Here is a 25,393-nt window from a genome sequence, read left to right on the forward strand (position 1 = left end):
TTTCGGATTGAGCGGAGCGCCACTGAGCGCGCAGTCCCGCAAAGAAACCCGCGCACCCACGCACCTGAGAGCACCACCGAGCCGACCCCAATCCCGCACGCTTTTCTCCACACCCACACCCACACCCACACCCACCCGCGCCGGTTCATGCCGAGGTTCACGGCCATGGACGGTGACCGCCAGTCGGTCGCCACGGCGCCGCTGGATCTGAGCACCACCAAACGCGGGAGCGCCGGTTCAAGGAGCGCGGAGTGCGGCGGCTGCGTGCGGGACGGACAGATGATGACGGGCTGCTGCCCCGCACCTCCGGCGTGCACGGAGACGGACGCTTTGGGCAGACGCTGCGAACCCGCTCGGAACCGGCCGCAGGACAAATCCTCCTCCAGGCTGCCTTTCAGGAAACGACCGATCCCCTTGGAGCCGGAGACCCGGACGCAACCGGCGGCTTCCCCGGGAGACGGAGGCGGAGGGGGCGGCCAGCCGCCGGGGGACGTGCCGTTGCGGGAGAGGATGCCCGGTCGCTCGGACGATCGGAGCATCGGTGCGCCCTCGGTAAAGCGGACGCGCACGGACTCGGAGCCCGCACACGGAACCGACAAGTATCCCGCTCGGTTCCCGCACTCTGTCACTTACGGTAAGCGTCATCGGAACCCGTTTCACACTCTGATAACTTTCCACCTTTACTTTTTTCCACTTCCAGTACGAAGGATTTGGACCATTTCATTGTTATTTCGACCAATTACCAATTATGCTCACAACTAATTGTGTTATTACGCTGTAATAACAACTAATTGCGTTATAACGTTGTAATAACTATGTCATTACTATTACTATACCCCCCACCGTGTGCAGGTGCCTGTCAGGGTTTCTGTTGAGTCACTGAGAAAATGTGTAGTCAGCTTTTTTCACTTACTCATGAAAACCGTCATTGGGTCAACTCATAACTCTCTCTCACACACACACACACACCCACATATACACACTCACAGAGGCACTTCCGCGTTACAGGCGTTATCTGCTTCCTCTTCCAGGTCCCTGCCCGGTGTACGGTTCGCCGTGGGAGACCCACGGCTCCGCTCTCCACCCGAGCCTGTTTGCAAGCATCTCCATGGCAACGCGTCAGGATGAGGACGGAGACACGTAGGTTCCTTGTTATTTAAGTCTCAGTGTTGGGGGTTTGCTGACCTACAATGAAATCAGCCACATCCTCTCTTAACCAAACCTGCTGCTGTAATGACTTAGCAGGTCAAATTACTGTGATATTAGTTAATTACTGTGTCATAAACTGCAAAAAAAAACTCTCACATCTCAAATTAAATCAGGAATCATCATCATCAGGATCAATGGGATGCTTTGCCCACAGTTCCCATGGGAACTGTTTTAATTTATGCTTTTTCTGAGCCACTTCGGAGTTTTAACTGCACGGAAAAACGTACCAATCCAGGGATTTTTGGGAAATAAGTGACATGCAGGCGTTGTAGGTTTGAAAAGACTGTATCTCACAAACGCTGCAGGAAACGCAATGGCAAAAGCATGAAACATGTCATATATGACAAAGACACACTTGCATCGCAGAAGTTGTTCAAGTTTTCTCAGACTTTGAAAAAACAGATAACATTAAAAGTAACTAAAGCAGTAGTTTTGTCATCACTTTTCTGATTTCATCAAGATCTGAGAAGTGTTAAGACGTCGTTTCCGTAGAGCCAATGCCATTGGCTTCAGATTCACATGGCATCATCTGAACGTGAGAAAAACAGTTTGTTAGAGAGCGCGTTTGTTTGAGATGAAAATAAGAAACTGTCTTCAAACATTTATTGATATTTTTTTTTGTCCCTGTTCGATTTTACAATATCAGTCAGCATTTTATTCAACATGTTTTTTCTGATATTTAAGCCTCTCTTTTATTGTTTTTTAATTAAAAAAAATGGTAAAATGCTGAAAAAATACAGTAATTATGATTATTTTCAGGTAAATAAAATAATGACCCCCCCTCAAAAGAAAAAAAAAAAAGTGTAAATGTGGTGCGTGCAATGAAAATACTTCTCGGTCCCCGACCCGAAAGTTCCTAGACATTTGGAAAGTACTTCATGGGACTTTTTGTGTCAATCAACAAGCCTGGTTCCTCAAAAAAGAAAAAAATAAGACAAACAGTTCTGGGAAACATCCCTTGTGTCGAAATGCACCTCTAGTGACTATAAGGTGCGATAATAAGTGTGAAAGTAGAACAAATGACTCGGTTGAATGGCTCCGGACCATTTCCTGGAGGATTTTTTTTTCAGCTTATTTCGCCGAACTGCTTAGACCTGGCGAAGTCACACGGACTTTTGACTTGACTGCAATAGTGAATTTCTCAACATAGACAGAGACTTGCAAAAGTACATGGTGACGAACAGATCAATTTTGCTATTTTGAGCTTTCCTAAAATACCCACTCCAAGACGCGAATGGAATTTTGATACTCACGCTAAACCGTACGATGCCTTTGGCAAACATGTCGGTTTGGTTTTTCCACCTTCTCCCATCTGTCATTGCTGTCATTGTCCTCTAGTGGACCAGCAGCCGTGAACAGGCCATAAAAATTTAAAACCAGTACGACTCCCAATAGCTCCATAAATTATATGTCACATTTTTCAATGAGCCACTTTAATCCGCCGAGAAGGAGATTTACAGTTTAACCTCTTTGATGGCATTGGCATACTCATTTTACTTAATGTGTATTATGTATTCTAGTAAGTTTCAATACTTTTGGCTCCTAAATAAGTTTTTTTTTTTTTTTGAACATTTATTAGAACAGGTTCCTTGACAGAATCACACACATTCTTACAAAACCTCATAACAAGATACACATTATACAATATTCTTTATAGGTCACTTATTTCCTCACTAGCAAGTGAAAAATAAAATAAAAAAAAAAAAAAAAAAAAAAGAAAGAAAACAAAAAAAAAAAAGGAAAAGAAAAAAAACAAAAACCAAAAAAAACAAAAACAAAAACAAAAAAAAATAAAATAAAATAAATAAGTATTTTGATGATTGTCAGGTGCGATATGGCCCCTTCTCCTGATAAGGCAAATTCCATCTCAGAAACATTGCTACGATCAGGCCTGGCTTGTCATGAAGGAGCGCCAAGATCTTAATCAATGCAGTTGTGACGCAGGGTTTGGATCATTGCAATGGTATTTTATCCAGTAGCTGATGCAGCACGAGTGCATTTTAACAAATTTCACTCCGGTGGCTCTCTGTTTGTGTGAGAGCAGACCGCAAGGTGTTTCTCCTCAAACAGTCAGCGACATTTTCCCATCAGGTCGTGTGTTTCTGGCTGGTTATTGCGCTCCGAGGGTTTATCTCCAAGGAAAAAAAAAAACTTTAGTGAGAATCCATTTCTTTTTGCGCACCAACTCCGTGGAACGGTCTGCCTCTCAGCATAACGCGGGCCTGTTCTGTTTTCATTTGTAAAGCAAAACTTTAAAAAAAACTTTGGATTCCAACAGGGGGCCTTTCCGTGTGGATTTTAATGTTTTAACCCTGTCTGTGTCGCTTTTCTCCAATGTCCTCCTGCCGTCAGATACCCAGCGATACAGTAGGCAGGCAGGACAGGCCAAATGGTGGATGATTGATTGAATATATTTATTATTATTATCTTTATTATTATTATAATTATTATTATAATTACAATTATTGTTATTATTATTATTATTATTATCATTATTATTATAATTACAATTATTATTATTATTATCATTATTATTATTATCACTATCTTCGTCATGACCCCAGGCGAGTCAGTATGTTTTTTTTTTTATTTTATTCAACCATTATATCCTCTGACTGACAAAGTTGTGTAAGCATGCCCTGCCCCGCTTGGGATTATTTTGCAACGTAAGTGTTTTGCGAGACGGAATGCGGACAGATTCATGAGATGCTCCTGGCTCGGTTCCGTAGCTTGGATACAGTAGCTACTGTTAGAAAGACTGAGCTCTGTACTGTTGATTCTGTTAAACCAGGATAATATCGGGTTTACCAGGTATTATGTTGTATTATTATAATACAACATGGATTGATGAAGATGACCTTGTTACTATAGTTAAAACTGACATCAATATATGTTTAAGTATACAAATGTGCAAAACATATTTTTCAAAGCTATCAAACGTGTCAACATTGGCTGCACATGTACAAACTAAAACATCGAAATTGTCTCGTGTCTTTGTCAGTGATAACAAAAATAGTATTTATTATATGATAATTAGATCAGTATTATGAGTACTTTCACTCTGGCATGCTTTAAGAAGATAATACTTTTGTACTATGAACTATCCAGACCTTCACTCATGGCAGTATTTCAAGGAGCTGAATATTTCCTTCATCAGTGCACGTGCATCTAAGCTGAGTCGTAGCTACTTTGCATTTGCCTGTTACGGTATGCTGAATTTCATGTGACCTCTCTTTTCACAGGCGGGGGCTGGTTCTGTCATTTTGGGGTGGGCGGGGTGGCTTTCAGCGCCCTCAAGGGTAATGTGACCGAGAACACTGCTTGTCCGAGATTGGGAATGGCAATTTTTTTGCATTCATAAAATTTGCATCCGAACAAAATCACACCTCTGAAGACTGGCATTTTTTTTTGCGAAGTCACAAGCCGTGTGACACTGAGCCACCAAAACTTTCTACCCACACATGGCCATAAAAGGATTTTGAGTTTTGAAAGCCACTTCAAAAGTGCTCTCATTAAAACAGGAAATTAAAAATGCATCACATTCGATCTCTCATCGTCTTAAAAATTCATTTATTTTGCATCTTACATATCTGACGTGCATTTGCAGACGAAAAACCTGAATTTATTAGTCGCAATCAGCCATGCAAAAAATATGCAAAGATATTTTTTTCTCAACAACTTTCGGCTTTGCGGTCGCTTGAAATGTGGTGTGAATTCAGCAGTGAAATGTTCTCAGTCCCCCCCTTGTCGCACTTTTACCATGCAGCCAACAGTGTTACCGTATGCCCGAATTCACTGTTGCGTCAATCCGGGGTTCATCTTCGGTTCTCAGCGCCTCTGAAGCCCCTCAGTTTCGGGAAAAACAGTGCGGCTCAGTGTAAAACATGCTTGTGGTTTTTCTCAGGTGTCTGTCTCCATTCTTCTCTGTGTTTTTAAATGAATGGGCTAAAAAAACCCAAACATCCGCTACCCACTTCCTCTTTCACTGTTCTCTGTCGATTGGTCCAATCGCTCTGCACCAACCTTTGTACCTTTGACTCCTCGAGTTCCATTTCCACCTGCATGTCACCCGTCTGCGTGTCATTTTTAGAAATATTAGCCAAAAGTACAGGTCAAGCTCATGAATTAATCCTGAAAGACGACAAGAAAATTCCAATCCCTTTCAATTGTACCCTCATGTTAGTTTTCCCAGCCACTACTATGTTGACCAGCTAGCGGCTGAATTAGCGGCTGAATTATTCCCATATATATATATATATATGCACTGCTCAAAAAAATAAAGGGAACACTTAAAAAACACATCCTAGATCTAAATGAATGAAATATTCTTATGAAATACTTTGCTCTTTACACAGTTGAATGTGCTGACAACAAAATCACACAAAAATGATCAATGGAAATCAATTGTATCAACCCATGGAGGTCTGGATAAGAATCACACTCAAAATTAAAGTGTAAAAACAAACTCCAGGCTGATCCAACTTTGATGTAATGTCCTTAAAACAAGTCAAAATGAATCTGTGTTGCTTCCTGAGTGGACACTATGATTTCACAGAAGTGTGATTGCCTTGGAGTTACATTGTGTTGTTCAAGTGTTCCCTTTATTCTTTTGAGCAGTATATATATATATACATATACATTATCATTTTCAGCACTTTGGCATTTGCGTCTGTTTAAGTCTAAGCCAAATGCTTGAAATTAAGCTAGAAGTTCCAAAAAAAAAAAAAAAAGAACATAGTTGCGATTTGCAAAGGTGTGGTATCAGGAGGGGGGGTACGTCACCATTCACGTCACATTCTTGTTGCCCGGCGACCGTCGTACAGCTTCATCTGCAGTAAATGCAACAGGGACGAATTTAAACCTCTTCCCTTTCATTTGGTATGATGTTTTTGAACAGTTTTGCTTATAAATCATCTATTGGCCTCTCAGTCCTCCTTGGGGTCTTGACCTCCGGTTTTGGAAACCACCGCTTGGCTGGTTCCGTTCACCTAGATTAGGGCTCCAAAATAAAGATTTACTGATCCCATACTTGCATCAAGTTGAATGGCATCATTTGGAACCAGATATATTTTCTAAATATGAGAGCCCTTTAACCTTTACACACTGGTCTTTGCTGGCTGTTTAGATAAAGGCGCCAGCAGTGACAGGATGGATGAATGCCATATATGAAAAAAAAAATTACATTTTTATGAATGGCATTGAATAATTAAGACCAGTCACAGAGTAACTAAGAGCACATGTTATTTGATTGAGTTCATTCCTGGTTTGATTCCTGCGCTCTTCCAAGCCTGTCAAAGTGTTGTTGAGCAAGACACTGAAACCCAAACTGCTCCCCTGGCGCCGCTAACTGGCAGCCTTCTGCTCATGGTTCATCCATGATAGCTTCAATGCAGTGGCCAAATTTCGCTGATGTTGTGCTGCGTGGATTACGGAACGTGACGGATAAAGGGATTTCTATCTTCTATTCCATTTCTAAATACACAAACACTGATGGCGGCAGAGCAGTCATGCAAGGCGCTAACCAGACCACCAGGTGCAACTGGGGTCTCGGTGTCTTGCCTAAGTACACTTTGGCATGGATGGATCCGCCAACCATCTGATTTTACGGACACCTGGTCTGCTAACTCAGAGAGGATGAAAAGTGATTTGGGGGAGATGTAGAGCTGAGTGTCATCCACGTAACAATGAAAGCTGAGGTCATGTTTAAGGAATCTGCAGCTGAGATGAAGCAGGTAAATGATGAGTAGAAGTGGCCCCAGAACTGAGCCCTGGGGCACACCAGCAGGGCCAAATAAGGAATGGGAAGAGTGGGATTTAAGTTGGATGAACAGGGTGATGGGAGTGTGGCTGAAGCTGATCTGTTAATGAGAATAACGTGAAGAATCATGAAAAACGGGACGTTATGGTAAACGTTTGCCTTTACGTTGAATGTGAGAGTTGTATCTCAGGCGTGTACATTTCAGGACACATCATCGGTAATGCGCCATTGAATCATTGTGTGTTTCGGCTTTTCAAAACTGGCTTCCCTCATCAAAGGTGGCCGGCGACAGGGTGATCACTCCTGAGCTTGTGTCCCGTGCCCAAACTTGAGAATTGCCTGGTTGTATAAATGGCTCAGCCCACAGGACTATGCAAGGCAGGGAACTTGCTCCTCTCTGAGTCAAGCTTCAGAGCTGATCGCATACCCGGTTCGTCCTCGCCGTCGAGGGTTCTGGACTGGGTTCCCGAGTGGGGGATGTGGTGGTGGGTGGGTTTAGTGAGCGGGTCATGTTGAGGCTCTTTGATCCCAGCAAGGGTCTTTTCGCACGGTCCATATCCACTGGCTGCTTCTTTTGGCCACTTCAGCGAATGATCTAATTGTCTGTCGTAGAGCCTGTCCACGGATGCCAAGGTCTGTCATAAGCCTGGCGGTGGAAGAAGCCACAAAACCTTCGCATCCCACTTTAACCCGATAGATTTTCACAATCCGTCCTCGTTGTTATGCAGCTGCTACCAGATCTTTGTAGCGCAGTTTCTTGCGCTAGTAGGCCTCTACTGTTGAGCTCTCTCATGGGACCGTGATGTAAACAGACTTCAGTGACAGAGACCCGAGAACCAGGCCTGGTCCAAGGAAGACAGCTGCAATCTCAGGTGGAAAGATTAGTTACTGGGTAATATCAACTAGCATCTTCCTGTTCCGGGCCATCACTAGTTGGCCAACTTCTGGTTTGGTAAGGGGATGGTGAGTCTTTTTCAGTGATGGAATCGGCTGCTCACAGGGGCAAGGATTCGGTGGTAGGCCTCCCGCGCTCAAGAAATAAGGACACTTTGGCATGCAAAGAGGAAAAGCCGTGAATCGAGGATGAGGATGGTGAGAAAGCCACAGTTGGCTGCCATCTGAAGGTAACCGGTAACTTTTAGCCGAACTGTTTTCTGTACCATGAAGGGAATGGAAACCAGGAACTGTTTGTAGAGGCTGTCATGACGGACAGGTGTGAAGTTGGAGCCGACAAACTTTGCAAATAACTTAGAAATTAAAGGGTGATTGGAGACGGTCAGAGAGGGGAATGGGAAGAGGGCTTTAGAGACAGCAGTTACTTCAGAGGCAAGTTAGTAGTGGAGGACAGAGATTTTGGAAGTGAGGATGAGAATGAGGCAATTACAAAAGTCTGGAAGCCTGTAAATATTGTTAAACAGAGAAAAAAAAAAGTCACATGGAGTTAGATTCATTGGAGGAGATTAAACCGGAGGAGTCCGTGGATTCTGCTGAGGAAATGCATTCGTTATACGTAAAACACAATACGGTCATTGTACAGTTCTTTGTGTACGGTGATTCCTGTTTTCTTTCTTTGGCTTCGAGCTTTGAGGAGACGTACAGTGGGTGCAAACCAGAGGAAGCAGACGGATCGGTGTTTGAGCGCTGCAAATGGATTGGGAAGATCACTGAGGCTGTCATTGTGGTGAGAAACCAGTTTGAGAGGCTGTGGATGTGAGGGAGGTCATTTACGGCAGATGAGAAGTTGTCAAGGCTGGTATGTTTTCCTCAGTATGATATTGCAAGGAGTGCTGGATCCATGATAAAGGAGAGTTGGCTTTGCAGTCAAAGGGTTTGACACCTTCATGAATCTTATTCCGGACGCTCCCTTCATGAGTCGCCACAGGAAATCAACTCCCCCCACCTAACCCCATTCTCTGTATCCTATCTGACCAACTAACTTCAGATCCTCTCGCTCTGCCTCTGAATGTGAATTCCTCCTCTCCTTCTCCGGCCCATAGTTGCCTCCCCGGCATCATCCCAGAATTCCAAGTCTCTACTCTCAGACCCAGACTCTTGCCTTTTCTCTTCTCTCTGCCTCTGAATATATCTTTTTTCTCTTCTGTTTTGACCCACAGTTGCCCAATTTCCACCGGTACCCTGTTTGTCCAACTAGACGCCTGGGGGTCAAATCTGGTGGGATTATCTTCGGCCTGCAGGATAATATTTAATTACTATTACTATTACAACTACTATTAGCGCTGGCCCGCCGATATGTCGCAAGCACCATTAATACTACAAGTCCCACAATGCACTACGAGTGCTGTGGCAGGCCAATCGAGTGCCAGATAGAGCGAGTCCCACATGCTCATCAGCTGGCCTTGCTGAGTCACCTGTTGTCAACTGTCAGCCACCCCTCCCTCCCCCAAAAATGGCTAAACAAAAAGTGGACTTTGAAAACAGGTGGTTTCACGACAGGTGGGAGGCAGAGTGTATGTCCGTGGAGTGAGCAGCGACACTTCTGATACTGCGCAGCTGTCGATTTTTATCTGTGTGGACTCAGATCTGTGCATAACAGAGGAACTTTTGGGGTTAAGATCAATGCATGGCACAACTATGGGAAAGGACATCTTTGAAGCGGTATGCGAATAAATGAAAAATGGCCTGCCTTGGGATAACTTTGTGGCACTGACCGCAATGTGTGTTCAAAAGAGTGAACTGGTAGTAATTACTAGTGATATTTCTCAGGAAAAGCTGCTCTAAGCGTCCCATTCTCATCCCAATGTGTCAACCGTCTGACAAATATTAACGGCTTCCTTTTGCATAACTTACCGACACATTAGGGACCCCTCTCTTGTCATTTTTCGATGAACCTGAAGCGTCATGTCTACATCGACACTTGAATTTCTCTCCAAGCCTATCAAAAATTTAAGCGGCTCGTATTATGCACATGTTTTTGTTCCAAAGGAAAAATTGTGGTCCTCCACTGACGTGACACCCGAGGAGAAGGGGTGCCTAATGCGCCAGTATGTGACTCATGGGAATGTGGTGTCAAAAAAAAAAAAAAAAAAAATTGACGTTTCTCCGGGTTTGTCGAAAAATTATGAAAGGGAGGCGTCTGATGCGTCGGTATGTGACGCCGAGGGAAGTTTCACCATTCGTCAGGCGGTTTACACATCGGAATGAGAATGTGTTGCTTATAACGTCATAAATTCTGTAAACAGATTTTTCTTGTATTTAATGTTTATATGCAAGATCTTTTAAGCTCGGGGTTCTGACTGTGACTAAAGAGCTGTAATTTGTTTTGTTTTTGTACTTTTTTCTTTCTACCAAAAGGTGTGTCGGATTTTTCTTCAAAGGAAATTCTTTTTTGGCTGCGGAAAAATATTTTCATTCGAAATGACCCTGGAACTGCTGCAGATAGAGCCATGTTGCAAATAATTTTTAATTTATTACTTATGATGTTTTTTTAATCGGCAATAATTTAAAAGCTTTTATAATTTCAGGATCAATATGTGCAATAAGTTCACCTCAATAAGTTTTGCGATAAACATGAACCACTGCAAGCCTCGACTTGTACCGACTTTAAATTTTTGGCTTGCTGTGTATTTGAGTTTGACACCCCTGCTGAAAGGTATCGGCACCAGTAGCGGTCGTTGTTAGCCCAGGCCTTGATTATTAAGTTTGATCGCCATATTTAGTAAATTTACACAGTAAATCTATCCGTAGACAGGGAAATAGAATAAAATAAACATTTAATCTTATTAGAAATACATTGGTGCTTGAAAGTCTAAGAACGTTTTCAAGTTTCTGGTATTTTTGCATGAATGTGACATAAAGCATTGTCTGATTGCAAACAAGTCCTTGAAGTAGATAAAGAAAACCAGGCTAAACAAACAAGACAAAAATATGATATTGGTTGTGTGTTTATAGGGCAACCGATCTGATTACATGTCTACTACATATCTACTGCATGTGGAGAAAGAAAGGGAACCATGCTCTCAGTTCATTGTGTGACTTCCCAAAACCACAAAAACTGTATTCCGTACAGAACGGCTTCGACTTCTGGATTTCGGTGGGATTCCTCACATGAGCCGCTCGCGTCAAGTCTTCCCACTCCCACCACATTTCAAAAAGTTCTATTTTGAATTTGTCCATCTACAAAACATTCCTCTAGTGTCCTTCTGGTTTGTCCACATGGTCTTTAGCAAATGTTAGACACAATGTTTTCCTGTGAGAACAGTGGCTTTCTCGTTGCTACACCAGTGCTTGATAGTCTTCTAGGTCACGAGGACAAAGGCAGAGCAGAGGACTAAGTGGTGGAAGCTGAAAAGGGAGGAGTGTTGTATGGTTTTCAGGGAGGAGTTGGGAAAGGCTCTGGGTGGTAAGGGAGAGCTTCCAGATGATTGGACAACTACAGCTAATGTTATCAGGGAGACAGGTAGGAGAGCACTTGGTGTGTCATTTGGAAGGAAAGTAGATAAGGTGACTTGGTAGTGGAATAAGGAAGTGAAGGAGAATATACAGAGAAAGAGCTTAGCAAAGAACAAGTGAGACACTGAGAGGACTGAGAAGAACAGACAGGAATACAGGGAGATAGAGCGTAAGGTTAAGATAGGGGTAGCAAAAGCAAAACGAAGGGCGTACGATGACTTGTATGCTCGGTTTGACAGTAAGGAGGGAGAGAATGATCTATACAGGTTGGCAAAACAGAAATAAAGATGGAAAGGATGTGCAACAGGCCGGGGTGATTGAGGATAGAGAGGGAAATGTATTGACAGATGCTAGAAGAGTGATGGGAAGATGGAAAGAGTCCTTTGACGAGCTGATGAATGTTGAAAATGAAAGAGAGGCAAGGGTAGAAGAGGTGACTATGGTAGACCACAAAGTAGCAGAGATTGGTAAAAGTGAAGTGAGGAAGGCATTGAAGAGGATGAGGGGTGGAAAGGCAGTTGGTCCTGATGACATATCTGCGGAGGTGTGGAAGTGTCTAGGAGAGGCAGCGGTAGAGTTTCTGACTAGATTATTCATCGGGTTCTTAGAGAGAGAGAAGATGCCTGAAGAGTGGAGACGAAGTGTGATGGTGCCCATTTTCAAGAATAAGGGGGGTATGTAGAATAGCGGCATCTAAAGAGGGATAAAGCTGATGAGCCAGACAATGAAGTTATGGGAATGAGTAGTGGAAACTAGACTGAGAGCAGAAGACAGCTTTTGTGAACAGCAGTATGGCTTCATGCCTAGAAAGCGTACTACAGATGCAGTATTTGCGTTGAGAATGCTATAGAAAAGTATAGAGAAGGCCAGAGGGAGTCGCATTGTGTTTTTGTAGACCTAGAAAAAGCATATGACAGGGTGCCGAGAGAGGAACTCGGGTATTGTATGAGGAAGTCTGGAGTGGCAGAGAAGTATATTGAACTGGTGCAGGACATGTATGCTAGCTGTGAGACAGTGGTACAGTGTGCTGTAGGGGTAACAGAGAAGTTTCAAGGTGGAGGTGGGACTCCATCAGGGATCAGCTCTAAGCCCCTTCTTGTTTGCAGTGGTGATGGACAGGCTGACAGATGAGGTTAGACAGGAATCTCCATGGACTATGATGTTTGCAGATGACATTGTGATCTGTAGTGAGAGCAGAGAACAGGTTGAGGAAAATCTAGAGAGGTGAAGGTATGCGCCGGAAAGGAGAGGAATGACAGAGTATACATGTGTGAATAAGAGGAAACCGGGTGGAACATGGGGCTGGTATCGAGAAGTTTGAGGATTTCAGGTATTTGGGATCAATAGTCCAGAGCAACAGAGAGTGTGGAAAAGAGGTGAAGAGACGGATTCAAGCTGGTTGGAATGGGTGGAGAAAAGTGTCAGGGGTGCTACAGTCATGGCCAAAAGTTGTGAGAAAAGTTGTGCCATTTGTATGTGATCTGTCTGACTGTGGATTGGCAGAGTCTAAATTCTTTCTAGATGGTCTTGTAATCCTTTTCCAGCTTCACGGGCATCGGCAACTCTTTTTCAGAGGTCCTCGAGGTCAAATGGTACGCAACCACCAATGTGTTGCCTGTGTGCTCAGACTCTGCTGGATTCCTGCTATTTAGATAAAACATGGCCTCCTCCATCCTTATAGTCATTCCACCAAAACAGCAGACTGTGGTTTTACCTTTAAAATATATAATCCCAAGGATTAATTTATTTTTGCCACACACAATTTTTTTTTTTTTAATTATTATTTTCAATAAATCCATGACCAATTCCAATTATTTTTTTTTCATATTTATCAGGATTTTCTTTGTCTAATTTTAGGACTTGTTTGGAAATCAGAGGATGTTTTAAGTCACATTCACAGAAAAACACAGAAAATTTTAATGTGTTCACAAACAAAATAGATATATTTCAGAGACTGTTGCCTCTTTTATTTTTTTAAACCGCGGTACGTCTGCTTCCACTTTTATTTACTTTTCACACGTTCGTGTGACACAAGTCTTTCAGCTGGTTCACAAACCACAAGGCATGCTCTGTCTGATCATTCCCTTTCCTCCTCGCCAAACAAGACACCACATATGTTGCATATGCTGCACTCACACACTTTTTTTAAACACACACACACATACACACACACACACACACACACTCACACACTCGCTGTGACAGCCTGTCAAAGGATGGGAGTCCTGTCTGCGTCACTGCCTCGAGCCTGAGGCGGAGTTGTGGTCTGCCCCACTTCCAGACTTCCAGGAACTGGAAACTACAGTGTTTCATGTAAATAGAAAGGGATAGCGCGCGCGAGAGAGAAAGAGTAGATTGTGAGAGATAGACAATGAAAGATGGACTTGAACCGCATGCAACAGTTTATTTCCCATCAGAACTCAGGGGTGACTGTTCACCGCACCTTTGGGAAAGATCCAGAGTTTTGGACCCTTTTACTGTGAACCCAAGAGGTTTTTATAGGTCAGTTTGGCACCTACATAACATGTTCTGAGGGATTGATATCATCTGCAGTTTTATGCTTTTTCAGGCAGGAAATTGCAGTGTCTAACAACTACTTGGATTAGTTTCAAAGGAAGTGTTTGTGTCGCATTAGGACTGTCTTTTTTTTTTTTTTTTTTTTTTTTTTCTCGTCCGGGGCTCTGTGCGTAAACGTTGTTTCACGTTTTTCTCAAGAACAGTCATGGTGACACCGGAGGGTTGAGGCTGGGAGAAAAGCCCCAATCAAAAACCAACAAAAAGATAGAAGGGACTGAAGGCTGCTTCTGTTGCTGACAACAGGAAGTGACATAAAAAAAGGAAATTATAAAAAAAAAAAAAAAAACGAAAACTCTTACTGGAAGCGTCCTCTAGCAGCTCAAAAAAAGTGAAAATTGCTATATGGTTCACTAAAACCCTCCCCTTCACACACACACACACACACACACACACACACACACACTGCTCTGTTTCCTGCCCTTCCCTGTCCTAAACTTTGGCCGGGTTTAGTACTTTCATTTCACATATACAACACAGATAGTCATTTCCCTTATAATCTTGATAAGGGTGCAATAATAGCAGTGAGTCATCTGAGAAAGCCAACATTTAACTTGTATTCTAATCTATATGTTTTTTCTTTCTCACCATTTAAATGCTTTACTTCATTATTTATAGCTCCAGAAATTCTAGCAGCATTTTTTTTTTTTTTTACAAAAAACAACCTAATATGAACAGATATTTACAAATACATCAGTAAATAACTTCCAAAGGGCCTGAATGGGATCCAAGTTTTAAGACGAAAAAGAAGCTTGTTTGAGACTATTTTTCAGTTTTTCAACATCATTCGGCCTGATCTTTAGAAGAAGTCTCACTTCACTACAGTTTCTTTGAAATTTGTTGCAAAAGACGGGATTATGTCTTTTGGAGTATTTAGCAGAAAAAAAGAGAATTTTGATGGAATATAGTTCTGAGCCTGGCTTTTGTGTTTATGTGTGTGTGTGTGTGTGTGTGTGTTTGTGTGTGTGTGTCACGTAAGCTTATGTTGATAGTGAATCATTCATTCAGTTGTCAGAGAGCCAAGAATCTGATTGTACCGGTGATGTGGTTTTACAGCCTCTGGCTACGATGCATGGCGTAACCTCGGCCTTGGTCACAGCGGGGAGGCCAGTATCGTTTTGAAATACGGCAGATTTTTTTTTCCTGCAATGTTTCTCTCTGAGTTGACTCCACGTCCATCTTCCGTCTCTTTCTTTACAGAGCTCTGCATATAGCAGTGGTGCAGGGGAGGTTAGCTGTTGTCTACAACCTGATCTATATCCTGCAATGGACTCCAAACAGCCTTAATATCTACAACAACCTACGCCAGGTGAAAAAATTCACGTGATGATAATGTTTTATGCAAGGAATGTGGAAATGCAGCAAAAGTCAAGGCGAATGTTGAGAATTTGCATGAAAATTACTACATATCTGTTCACATATGCGTGTACTGCACATATGCATTTGTGCCAGATCTATATAACATGGGACAAATTCACATGAAAAGGCTCCAAATTCATGTGCACCGATTGCAAATTCATGTGAAGGCTTTCAAAATCCTGTGAAACCAAAGAAAAAATGTCAAATCAGTCAAAATCTCCAGAAAATGTCCCAAACTTATGTTTGAAATGTTTCAAATTCATGAAAAAAATTGTCCGCATTTATCTATATAAGTTTTTCATTTATATGTTACAGATCTGCAACATGACAAATGCATGAGAATGCTCCAAATTTATGTGAAACTGTTACAAATGTACATGAAATCTTCCCAAATTGTTGCAAATTATGTTAAGAAGTTACTAATTCACTTGGCAAAGTCTCAATCTCAATATGAAAGAGTCCCATGGAAATGTAGAAAAACCATATGAGGCTGTTGAAAATAATTTGGGAAAGTCAGAAATTCATATGGAAATCTCTGCGATTCATATAAAAATGGTACTACTTCAAATAAAAATCCTCCAAAACTGTGTTAGAATGTTGTGTATACACGTGAAAATGCTTAAATATGTGATATGTGCTTATATATGTGATATGTGCATAACTCTTGTAAATTCACATGAAATCTGCAGAAATCATGTAAAACTGATTCAAATCTTGTGAAACATTCAGTCCTCATGAAAAAGAGTTCTCAATTCATGTTTGAAATGTTTCAAATTCATGACAAATTTTGCTTCATTAAGTTCATGGTCCAGATCTATAAGACATTTAATGAATGCTAATAAGAATGTACCAAATTCATGGTAAACTGTTGCAAATAACATGAAAAAAAACACAGATTTGTAAAAAAAAATCCAAATTCAACATGAAAATGTTGCATATACAAATAAAAATGTAAAAAAAAACCTATAAGAAACCATGAAATAGTATGAGGAAGTCAAAAATTCACATGGAAATCTCTCAAACAAACCCTCCTAAGAGAGGGTTGAAATGTTAGAAAGTTGCATGTACATGTGAAAATGACTCAATATCATGGGAAACTGATGTAAATTATGTGAAAAAAATGTCCCAAATTCATGTTCGAAATGTTTCAACGCCATTGAAAGATCTACTGCATTATTTAAAAATGTTGCTTGTTCACATGAAATCTTCCAAAATAATGTCAAACTGTTGCAAATCATGTGAAAAAGTTCTCATGAAAATGTATAAAACCATATGACACCATAAAAACGTGCAGAAAGTCCGAAATTCACATGGGCATCTCTAAGATTCACAAGAAAACATTATTTGTGCTACTTCACATAACAACCCACCAAATCTATATTAGGATGTTGCATATACTCATTAAAATGAACGGCATTTATGTGAAGCCGTTGAAAATTCACATGATATTTTCTAAAATCACTCGAAAGAAAAGCAAATCATGTGAAATCACATTCTTGTTTGAAATTTTTCAAATTCATGGAAAAAAATCTCTTTTATCATGTGAAAATGTTGCTTATTCACATGTTCAAGATCTACTGTGTAAATCGAGAACAATTCACACGAGAATGCTCCAAATTCAAATGAAACTGTTGCAAAATCACATGAAATCTTCCAAACTCATGTGAAACTGATGCGACCCATACAAATTGCAAATTGTATGGAAGCGGTCAAATTTCCTCCAGAAATTGTTCCAATTTCACATGAACCTGTTGCTTGTGCACATGAAATCTTCCAAGATGATGGAAAACTGTTACAAATCATGTGCGCAAGTCATATGTTTACATGGGGATGTTGCAAATTCACATAAAAATGTTCTAAATTTTAGATGAAAACGTTGCAGAAACAGCTTAAAATGTAGAAAAACCACATGACACCATAAAATTGTGAGGAAAAAGTCACTTAGAAATCTTATGTTTACATGTAAAAATGTTACTTCTTCACATAAAAACCTTCCTAAACCATGTGAGGAAATTGAAGCTTCCCTGAAAGGAAGAACCCAAGATCTGAACAGTTAGGATTTACTGCAAGGTGAAAGGGAAGAGGGCCAAAAAAATGACTGCAACAGGGGGTTAAAAAAACCAAACAAAAACAAGCAGACTTGTTTTCTTAAGTGAGCAGGAGCTGCTCCAGGCTGTTACTTTAGATGTCCAGCATAAACCTCATGTTACAACGCATTATGTGACGCTTTCATAGCGCGGCAGGTTCGGTTTACAAGAAATGACACCAGCGCTATCTCCCTCGCCGAAGACGCGTGCTCAACCCTTCCCTCACCGCGCATCACGGCCACGCGTGGTTATTACCGAAAGGGAAGTCGTTCTTCAGGCCCGGCTCTCGTTGATGTCATTTGCCAACCAGAAAGTGTGGTTTTTCATTTGAGCTCTACAATAGACTCGACTCTTAAAGAAAAATGCTGGGAAGTTCTCAAGTCGAGTCCAGGCTTCATGTGCGGTTTTTGGCATCAGGAGCATTTTGACTCGAGCGTTACTATAAGTGGCTGATCGATACACACGCAAGGTAATGCCTGTGTGTGTGTGGTGCAAATTCAGACTCAGGTACAAATTTGTGCATAAATAAATACATTTTTTTCTGATATATATTTATATATGTATGTATAACCAATCGGTAATATGTATCCGTGCACAAATTTGCATCTGAATTTCATGGCCCATCTGCATCTGTGTCCCTGCAGCGCCACGGCAATGCACACAGATGGCCGTGCACGAATCAGCTGGTGATAACAGTCTCTCACAGAGTCATGCGCACACACACACACACACACACACATACCCACACATACACATATACAGAGCACAAACATTTTCTGTGCATGCATGTGTGTGTGTGTGTGTATTTCTGTGTGTTGGCATGCATCGTGTGCATCTGTGCGTGTTTTCCGCGCACATTCGTATCCTCGTTCCGAGAAGTCACATGACCACTCCCTCCCCCCCCCCCGCCGTCGCGTGTTCCCTCGCTGTTTCACAACATACCTGAGGTTCACAGGGTAGTTTTGAGGGACTTTCCCTAGCTGCACGTCTCCTTCCGTGCGCGTGCGTGTCTCTTGACAGTTTTTTTTTTTTTGAATACTCTATATGAAGAATAGGTTAGGGGTCAGAGGTCCTCACTGCGTACTCACTGTTACGTCATTGGTTTAACTGTTGATGACGTAAGTATAACGTCAGTACATTTGAGCAACACTACTTGTTTCTCCCACTAGTGTCTCGAATTATGTTTTTACCGGCCTTTTAGCCACGTCCAGACCCCGCAGCCTCCTCTCCTCCTCTCCTCTCCTCTCCTTTCGGTCCCATCTATTCACCTCCCTCCTCGCCAATCCACTCATTTTGCAGGAATGCAGAAGCACAGGGCCAGAGCCAGGGGGAAGCGAAGGGATTTTCCCTTATTATCCTCTTTTCCCTGGACTCCCCTCCCGCGGCTTCCGTTTGCCCCCCTAAACCGTAATAAAAAAAAACACATGAGTGTGCACGCTTCCTCTTATCTGTATTTTTTTTTCTTTTTTCAAAATGTTTTACTTTCCCCGAAATCTTTGACAGGATGTCAGAAGTAATCTGTAAAACCGAAGGGGTCTACTTTCAAGGCACTATCCGTTCCTAGCAAATCCGTGAAAACTAATAGTGGGTTCTCAGTCAAAAATTTCAGATGTTTCATAATAAGAATAAGAATAAGAACAACTTTATTTATCCCGAAGGAAATTGTTGTGCCAGAGTTTCAAGTAAAACATAAAAATAATAAATAATGGCAGGAAATTGTATAAACAGTATAAAAAAGTGGGGAGAATAAGAAATACAAATAAAACTATAAAGTGTCTCAGTAACAAGTCAAGGCTATAAAGTGTCTTATGGTCTTAAGTACCAGGTGAAAGATAAGGAGTGCACAAGAGTATGAAAAAATATAGCATATGCAGCTGTTATAAAATGAAATATTGCACAGTTATGAATGGTGTTACTGGTTATCTTAACAGTGGTAAATGCAAATGAGAAGGGGGTATGACTTGTAGTATGTTCATGCTTGTGAGTTTGTTGAGGAGTGTGCTTGTGTGTGTGTATGAGTAGGCATGTGTGTGTGTGTGTGTGTGACTCACAGGATTCAGGGAAACAGAGGCCAACAGTTGCGTTAATTTGATAAATTCCATAAATACAGTCTCGGTATCCTGTCAGCATTTTTCTTTATTACCGTAACCCAGTGCCTAGAAACTCATTTGGTCATGTCTCGTCACACTGGAGTTTATAATGATCCAGGAAACACACAAAGTAATCCACCGCAGGTGAAACTGGCATGTATTATTTCCCTTTTAATGTTATTTTTTTTTCTATTAGTTGAGCAACTCAAAGACAAACTAAAATGTCCAGATGAAAGGTTTCCCCTTCCTGCTTTATTTAAACAACCAGTTGCTGGTGTTCTTACTGCTCAGAGTTCATAAAGTTATCAACAGGGTGACTTCACCCGAAGGAATATCCCGGATTGCGAAAGCAAGTTTCATTCTGAAAACAGTGTATTTATCCCACCAACCACCTGGATGCCGTTTTTGTTGTTCCTGTCACTTTAGACTGTGTGTCAGAAGCGACTCTCTCTACCATATTAAATGAATCACAAGGTGCCCCAACAAGTCAGGCCCATGTCAATGGCGTTCACTATCTAAAACAAAAATGATTTTTCAAGGTCCTTGTTTTGTTACCTTTTCTCCTTTCAACCTGTGAAAAAAGATGAGGGGTGGAAGGATGGATGTTGGGGATATTTTCATCTGAAATTATTTGGAAACAGGACAAACCAATGTTCTTTATTAATGCTTGAGAACAATCTAATACCTTTCCAGTGTCTTCAAGTAAATAGATGGCCAAATCCCCAATTCTTGGGTTTTAAGAAATGAAATATAATGTGTCAGTTGATTAAAGGGATGCGTCGGGGGTGTTTTTAAGGCCGAGTTGGCTTTTCTTTGTTTCCACTGAACACAATCAGCTGGCTATCGGTCTCTTAATTATGGCTTAAAAGTGACCATCGGAGACATATTGCTTATTTTTTTCTAGCTCTTCACAAAAATGATGGTTTAATGAAGCCCGAAAGGGTGTCCTGACCAAGAGATTTGATATTTGGCTGAAAAAAAAAAAAGACCCTTCATCTGAGCATGTTAATGTTAGTCATATTTGCATTGGGACAACAAGTACCACTGATCTCAAATGTTGTGATTTATTCCAAGACAGTTGAATTTGGTGTGTTTTTTTCATCCCTCTTACCTCAATGTTGTCTTGTCCCCCATTCTTTTTTCCAGACTGCTCTTCATCTGGCCGTGATAACCCAGCAGGCAACCATGGTGCAGACCTTGATGAGCGCAGGAGCTGACCCATCTATCCTCGATCGGAATGGCCAGACCGCTCTGCACCTATGCTGCGAATACAACCAACGTGATTGCATGGCCGTGGTGCTCTCCTCACCCTTATCCCACCCTTGTCTGGAAATAAAAAACTACCAGGGTGAGCCTATAATGGATAACATGCGAGATGTTTATGGCTGGAACTACCCAGATGAATTTTTTTAAAGACGTAATCAACAGCTACAACATTCAAGATCCACTAACTACTTTCCCATTGAAATTACATACAGTAAGCTGAGATACAATTGTCCATCATGTAGATAAAATGGGATTAAACATTTACAGAAAAGCACATTATGCCAAATGGTAAAATTAAAATGAACAGTTGAGAAAGCCGCATTATTTTAAAGACGTCCAAATAAAAACTGGGCTTTTTTTTTTTTATTTTTATTTTTTTATCCTGACATCCAGGTCTGGGCTCTCTGCATCTGGCTGTGTTTCGGGGTCAGAAGGATTTGGCTCAAATGCTGCTGGATGCAGGAGCAGATATCAATGCCATGGTCAGTTTTGCAACTTTCCTGACTCATTGTCATTTTTTTACATTCACTGTCTGCGGCTGCTGATTTTTCCTGTGGTACTTTTCATTTGTCCGATCAGGACATCAAAAGTGGCCACACTCCTCTGATGCATGCAGTGGAGAACAAAAGGGCAGACATGGTTCACTTCCTTATTGAGGTAAATAAAGTGTATGGGGAAAAACTGGGAGGAGGGAAGGATTGTGACGTAGCTCAGTTGACAGGTCTTGATGGTTTTATCAGTATATCAGCTGGTCAGTCACTCTTTAAACAAAATTTTTACCTCAGTCAACCCTTCCCTTCTGTTAAAGTCAACCGATTCCTCCTCTTAACAGGGACACACCGACTAGAATGCCATTTAACCCGATTTAGGATTTAGCCAGTTGTGCCACTCAAAATGATCCAAAATGATCTACGGAGCATCGACAACTTGAACAGAAGATTTAGAAACAACATCCCATTGCCTTGCCAACCTGTGACTTGAAACTCCATTGTGATTGATAATTTACTCAGTATGTTTTCCCCACACAAACTGCATTGTGTTATTTTTTTTTTTCCCCTTTCTGAGAAATTGTGGTTTCACAAAGCCCCACCCAGCACGGTCGATTCCTGCTTTGTTTTAGCTCGTAGTTATCTAAACACGTTGCACGTGTGGCCTCGGAGACGGAGACAGACAATCACAAGACAGCAAGAAGCCTGCCGCTTCGGGCTCAAGGCCGATGCGCCACGCATCATTTCCCATTCTCCGTTCAGCTTTGAGCCTACTGACTGTACTGTGTCCAAGCCCGCTGCAGAAAATTGATTATTCCGCAGAACAAACGCTGGGAGACTTGTCTGCTCAAAGCTCTCTGTTCTTTGTGACAGAGATATTACCAACCTGGGGTAGTCTCACCACTGGGAACTACTGCTTTACAGCTAGTGCCGGGGGGTTGACAGTGACTGGCATCAAAAATCGCAACACATCATGTCTAGTGTGCATGTGATGCGCATTGATCTCAGATGTGGAAGAGATGCACAGACAGCCCTGTGAAAACTACAGTGGCAAACACCGAACGGACGCACCCAATCCTTTTCAGCTTTTATTGATAGATAGAAAAAAGGATTATGTTGTTTTTTTCATGAAAGTCCACCACGTAAGTCGAATTTGGACATTTTCAGTCAGCCCGTATTTGTGGAAGCTCAAATGGTAACGCTTAACAATACATTTTGAGACTTGTTAAAACGAAAGCCTGTCATGTTTCTATCAAAGATTGCTCTCGGTGTGTCCATCGATATTTGGAAATAAGGAGTTTCATTTTACTTCCTGCCTTTTTGCGTCATCTGTGAGTTAATTGTCCTCTTCCGCTACAGAACGGCTGCGATGTCAACAGCCTGTCGTACAGCAGGAACACGGCCCTGCACTACGCATGTGGCCGCGGACAGGTGGACACGGTGCGGCTGTTGCTGAAGAACGGAGCTGACACCAGCATCAAGAACTACCACAACGACACACCGGTGATGGTAGCCAAAAATAAGAAGGTGAGTGAGGACAGAAGTGGCTGATTTTGCCTTTCCATTTTAATTGGGAGGGACTTGCAATTCGAAGGAAAGTTGTGAGTCATAAAGACTTTCTGTGATGATCCAAACTTACTACATGCCGCTGCGATCATATGACGAGTACCTGAGTCATAATGACTCAAATCCATTTCAAAATCTATGCTGCTGAGATTTGCTCTGGAAAAGTTGGAGGAGACGGTTGGAGCTGGACATGTATGTGTCTCTCCTTCCATCTAGAGGCCAGACCTAAATGGTGCACTGTGTCTTGTTCATCTGTATCAAACTTTCCTCCGGACCTTGTAGCCGATGAAAAAGAACATTACTTTAAGGCATGAACTATTCCTTTTTTTCCAGATAGCAGATGTTTTACGAGGGCGAGGGCCCAAGCACATAAGGTTTCAGGAGCAGTCGTGTGTGTCAGGCTCAACGTCTGGTAGCAAGTGGTTGGAAAACAGTGAGTTTGTGACAAAATTCCCATATCGGTACACCCAGTTAGGAATCGGACAGCTTTTCATTTGAATTCTGTTCTTCTGTTTTAGGATCCCCATCTCCCTGCCATAGTCGAGATTGTTCACCTGCAACAACACAACACACCCCTCACCCCTGCAGTTCCCAGTCTCCATCTGTATTTCAGTTTTACTAGCACAGAATGATTGTAAAATTGCAAATACCTCTGCAAAGCCAACAAACACTGGGACATAATGGACACTCGGGAGAAGCCAGCTGGAGTAGCAAGAGCCAGGGCTCTTCTACTTCCTATACGAAACAGCATTACCTGTCGTCTCTCCGCCTTGAGGCCTTGTGTCTGGACTTGCAACCTCTCTGCTGACAGGTCTTGTGACGTTTTCACTTCCACTTGCTGCCGCCGCAGCGGGACAACGCTGTCGGATGGACTCTCTGCAGGCATCGATAAGGACTGAACCAGCAGAACTGTTTGGATGCTGCCAAAATATTGCAGTCAATGATAGACATGGAGCTAAGTAGTGGATTCATTATGATGCCAAATGGTCATAGAGAGCCAGCCATTTGGAAAGGCCACTTAGCAGCGGTCGTTTCAACATGATAGACAGAAGACGGTATGTCTAACCTGCTTGTAAGAAGACGGGACTTTAAAAACTAATAGTTTGCAAAGTACAAACTGCAAAGTACTGCAAAGCACAAGATATGGCTAGCTATGCAAAGTACAAGATATTGGCATTTTCAGCGCGTATGTACCATCAAGGCACATGTGATGTGAATTACATTTGTTTGTCATTATGTTATTGTCAAAAGTATTTCATATTTTTTTATATAAAAAGTGATAAACGAACTATTGTTCTGTTTTAGTGGACCGGAGAGAGTATGGGAACTGGGAAGAGGTGGTGGTTTTTCACAGCGGTACTTTCATTCGCCGGTTAACTTGCACGTTTGAAAGCAGGGCTTTGATTGGTCAGTTTCAGGTCCCCCCGGCAACCAACCAGCGTAAAAACGAGCGCGCGGCCATGTTGAATTGTCAATAATTTGTAAGAAAGAGACAAAAGCGTATAAACTCTGTGGATTTTTCGGAAAGCCGACGACTATCGCAATTCGACCAAGAAATAAAGCAAAAATAAAGCGCTTAGATACTCCTTTACCGACGCCACTACGCAGGGACGGACTTTTGATGAATTTAACACACTGAAGGTAAGCTAATGGAGTAACTTCCAGTAGGATAGCGTTTAACTCCCGATGAATTCGTACAACGGTTATGCTAAAATCTGCGTGCTAAAATGTCGAACGGACCATTTGGATAAATTTCTGCATAATAATTTCAAGTCGAGAAGACGAGGGCATGAGACTGGGATGGGCTTTCGGGTACACCCCAAACCGGGGTCTGCCCAATAAACAGACACAAGACGCGAGTTGACCGTTAGCGTGAGTTTTGCTAACTTAGCTGAGGGGTCAGAGCCACGTTGCTTACACATAAAGTGAAAACAATTCATACTTTAGGGCGTTCAAAGGGCGTTGCTTCAGTGTATTAGCATACAACAAGTTCAATGGGATTTTACTCCTACCGTACTGGTTACAAAAAAAAAGTTGTTTATGAAAATGCTGAGTTAAATAAACAGCGTTTAGTTAGAACGGGCACTTTGTGTCAGGGTGATGGGGAGTTGGAGTTAGCATTTTATGTGCAAACATTTGACATAGCAGCAATCACAGAGGGAGTTTGCTGCAATAAAATGCTTATTCTAATTTCAGCATAAAACTTTACAACCGGGACGTTAACAAGCCTTTTTCCTGTGTGTGTGTGTTAACTCAAACCATCGAATCCAAAGCGCACAATACAATTGGCGATGAATGTGATCATTCTCCTGGCACCTAATAAGAGTGTCAAATTAGAGTGAAATTAGGCACTACTTCTCACCGTTTAGCATGATTTTACTGAAATTAAATTAATCCAAAAATTCCAATGCCTCTTATGTTGTATTCATTTTGAAAAGAATGCGAAAAACACGTTGGACTGCTTTTCTGGTAATTTAAACCCCTCTCCAATAGGCGTTTGCAATTTGGCTACACTTTGCCAGAAGCATGATTTAAACATTGTTTCAGGATATATTTAGCCTTCTTTGTTATGTTAAGTTCTCATTT

At 41.9% G+C, this 25,393-nt stretch overlaps 2 protein-coding genes across 3 annotated transcripts in view; both read left to right on the forward strand.

The window, feature by feature from the left end:
* Positions 1-25,209, forward strand: bcl3 (BCL3 transcription coactivator). The gene is made up of 9 exons (XM_086154018.1): positions 1-634; positions 1,032-1,140; positions 15,152-15,260; positions 20,634-20,835; positions 21,147-21,235; positions 21,333-21,410; positions 22,601-22,768; positions 23,141-23,240; positions 23,326-25,209. Exons 1-9 carry the CDS (start codon positions 148-150, stop codon positions 23,427-23,429), a joined length of 1,446 nt encoding a protein of 481 aa, XP_086010144.1. The 5' UTR covers positions 1-147; the 3' UTR covers positions 23,430-25,209.
* The window catches only part of ddx61 (DEAD (Asp-Glu-Ala-Asp) box helicase 61), a 10,170-nt gene continuing 9,082 nt past the window's right edge, over positions 24,306-25,393 (forward strand). Inside the window, exon 1 of one of the 2 annotated variants that reach the window (XM_086154016.1) lies at positions 24,306-24,448. The gene's annotated coding sequence lies outside the window, so the exon portion shown is untranslated. The remainder of the gene's footprint in view (positions 24,449-25,393) is intronic. The other variant, XM_086154017.1, reaches the window with a different exon arrangement.

This window comes from Fistularia commersonii, chromosome 10 (assembly GCF_037954325.1).
Source record: "Fistularia commersonii isolate RoL2024-O1a breed Wild chromosome 10, RoL_Fcom_v1.0, whole genome shotgun sequence".
In the NCBI taxonomy this organism is placed as follows: Eukaryota; Metazoa; Chordata; class Actinopteri; order Syngnathiformes; family Fistulariidae; genus Fistularia; species Fistularia commersonii.

Excerpts from the sequence above, each read along its gene's own strand:
- bcl3 (XM_086154018.1), top strand. The coding sequence starts at position 148 with ATGCCGAGGTTCACGGCCATGGACGGTGACCGCCAGTCGGTCGCCACG. Across the intron at positions 1,141-15,151 it reads CAGGATGAGGACGGAGACAC|AGCTCTGCATATAGCAGTGG; the intron begins GTAGGTTCCTTG and ends CTTTCTTTACAG. Across the intron at positions 20,836-21,146 it reads GGAAATAAAAAACTACCAGG|GTCTGGGCTCTCTGCATCTG; the intron begins GTGAGCCTATAA and ends CCTGACATCCAG.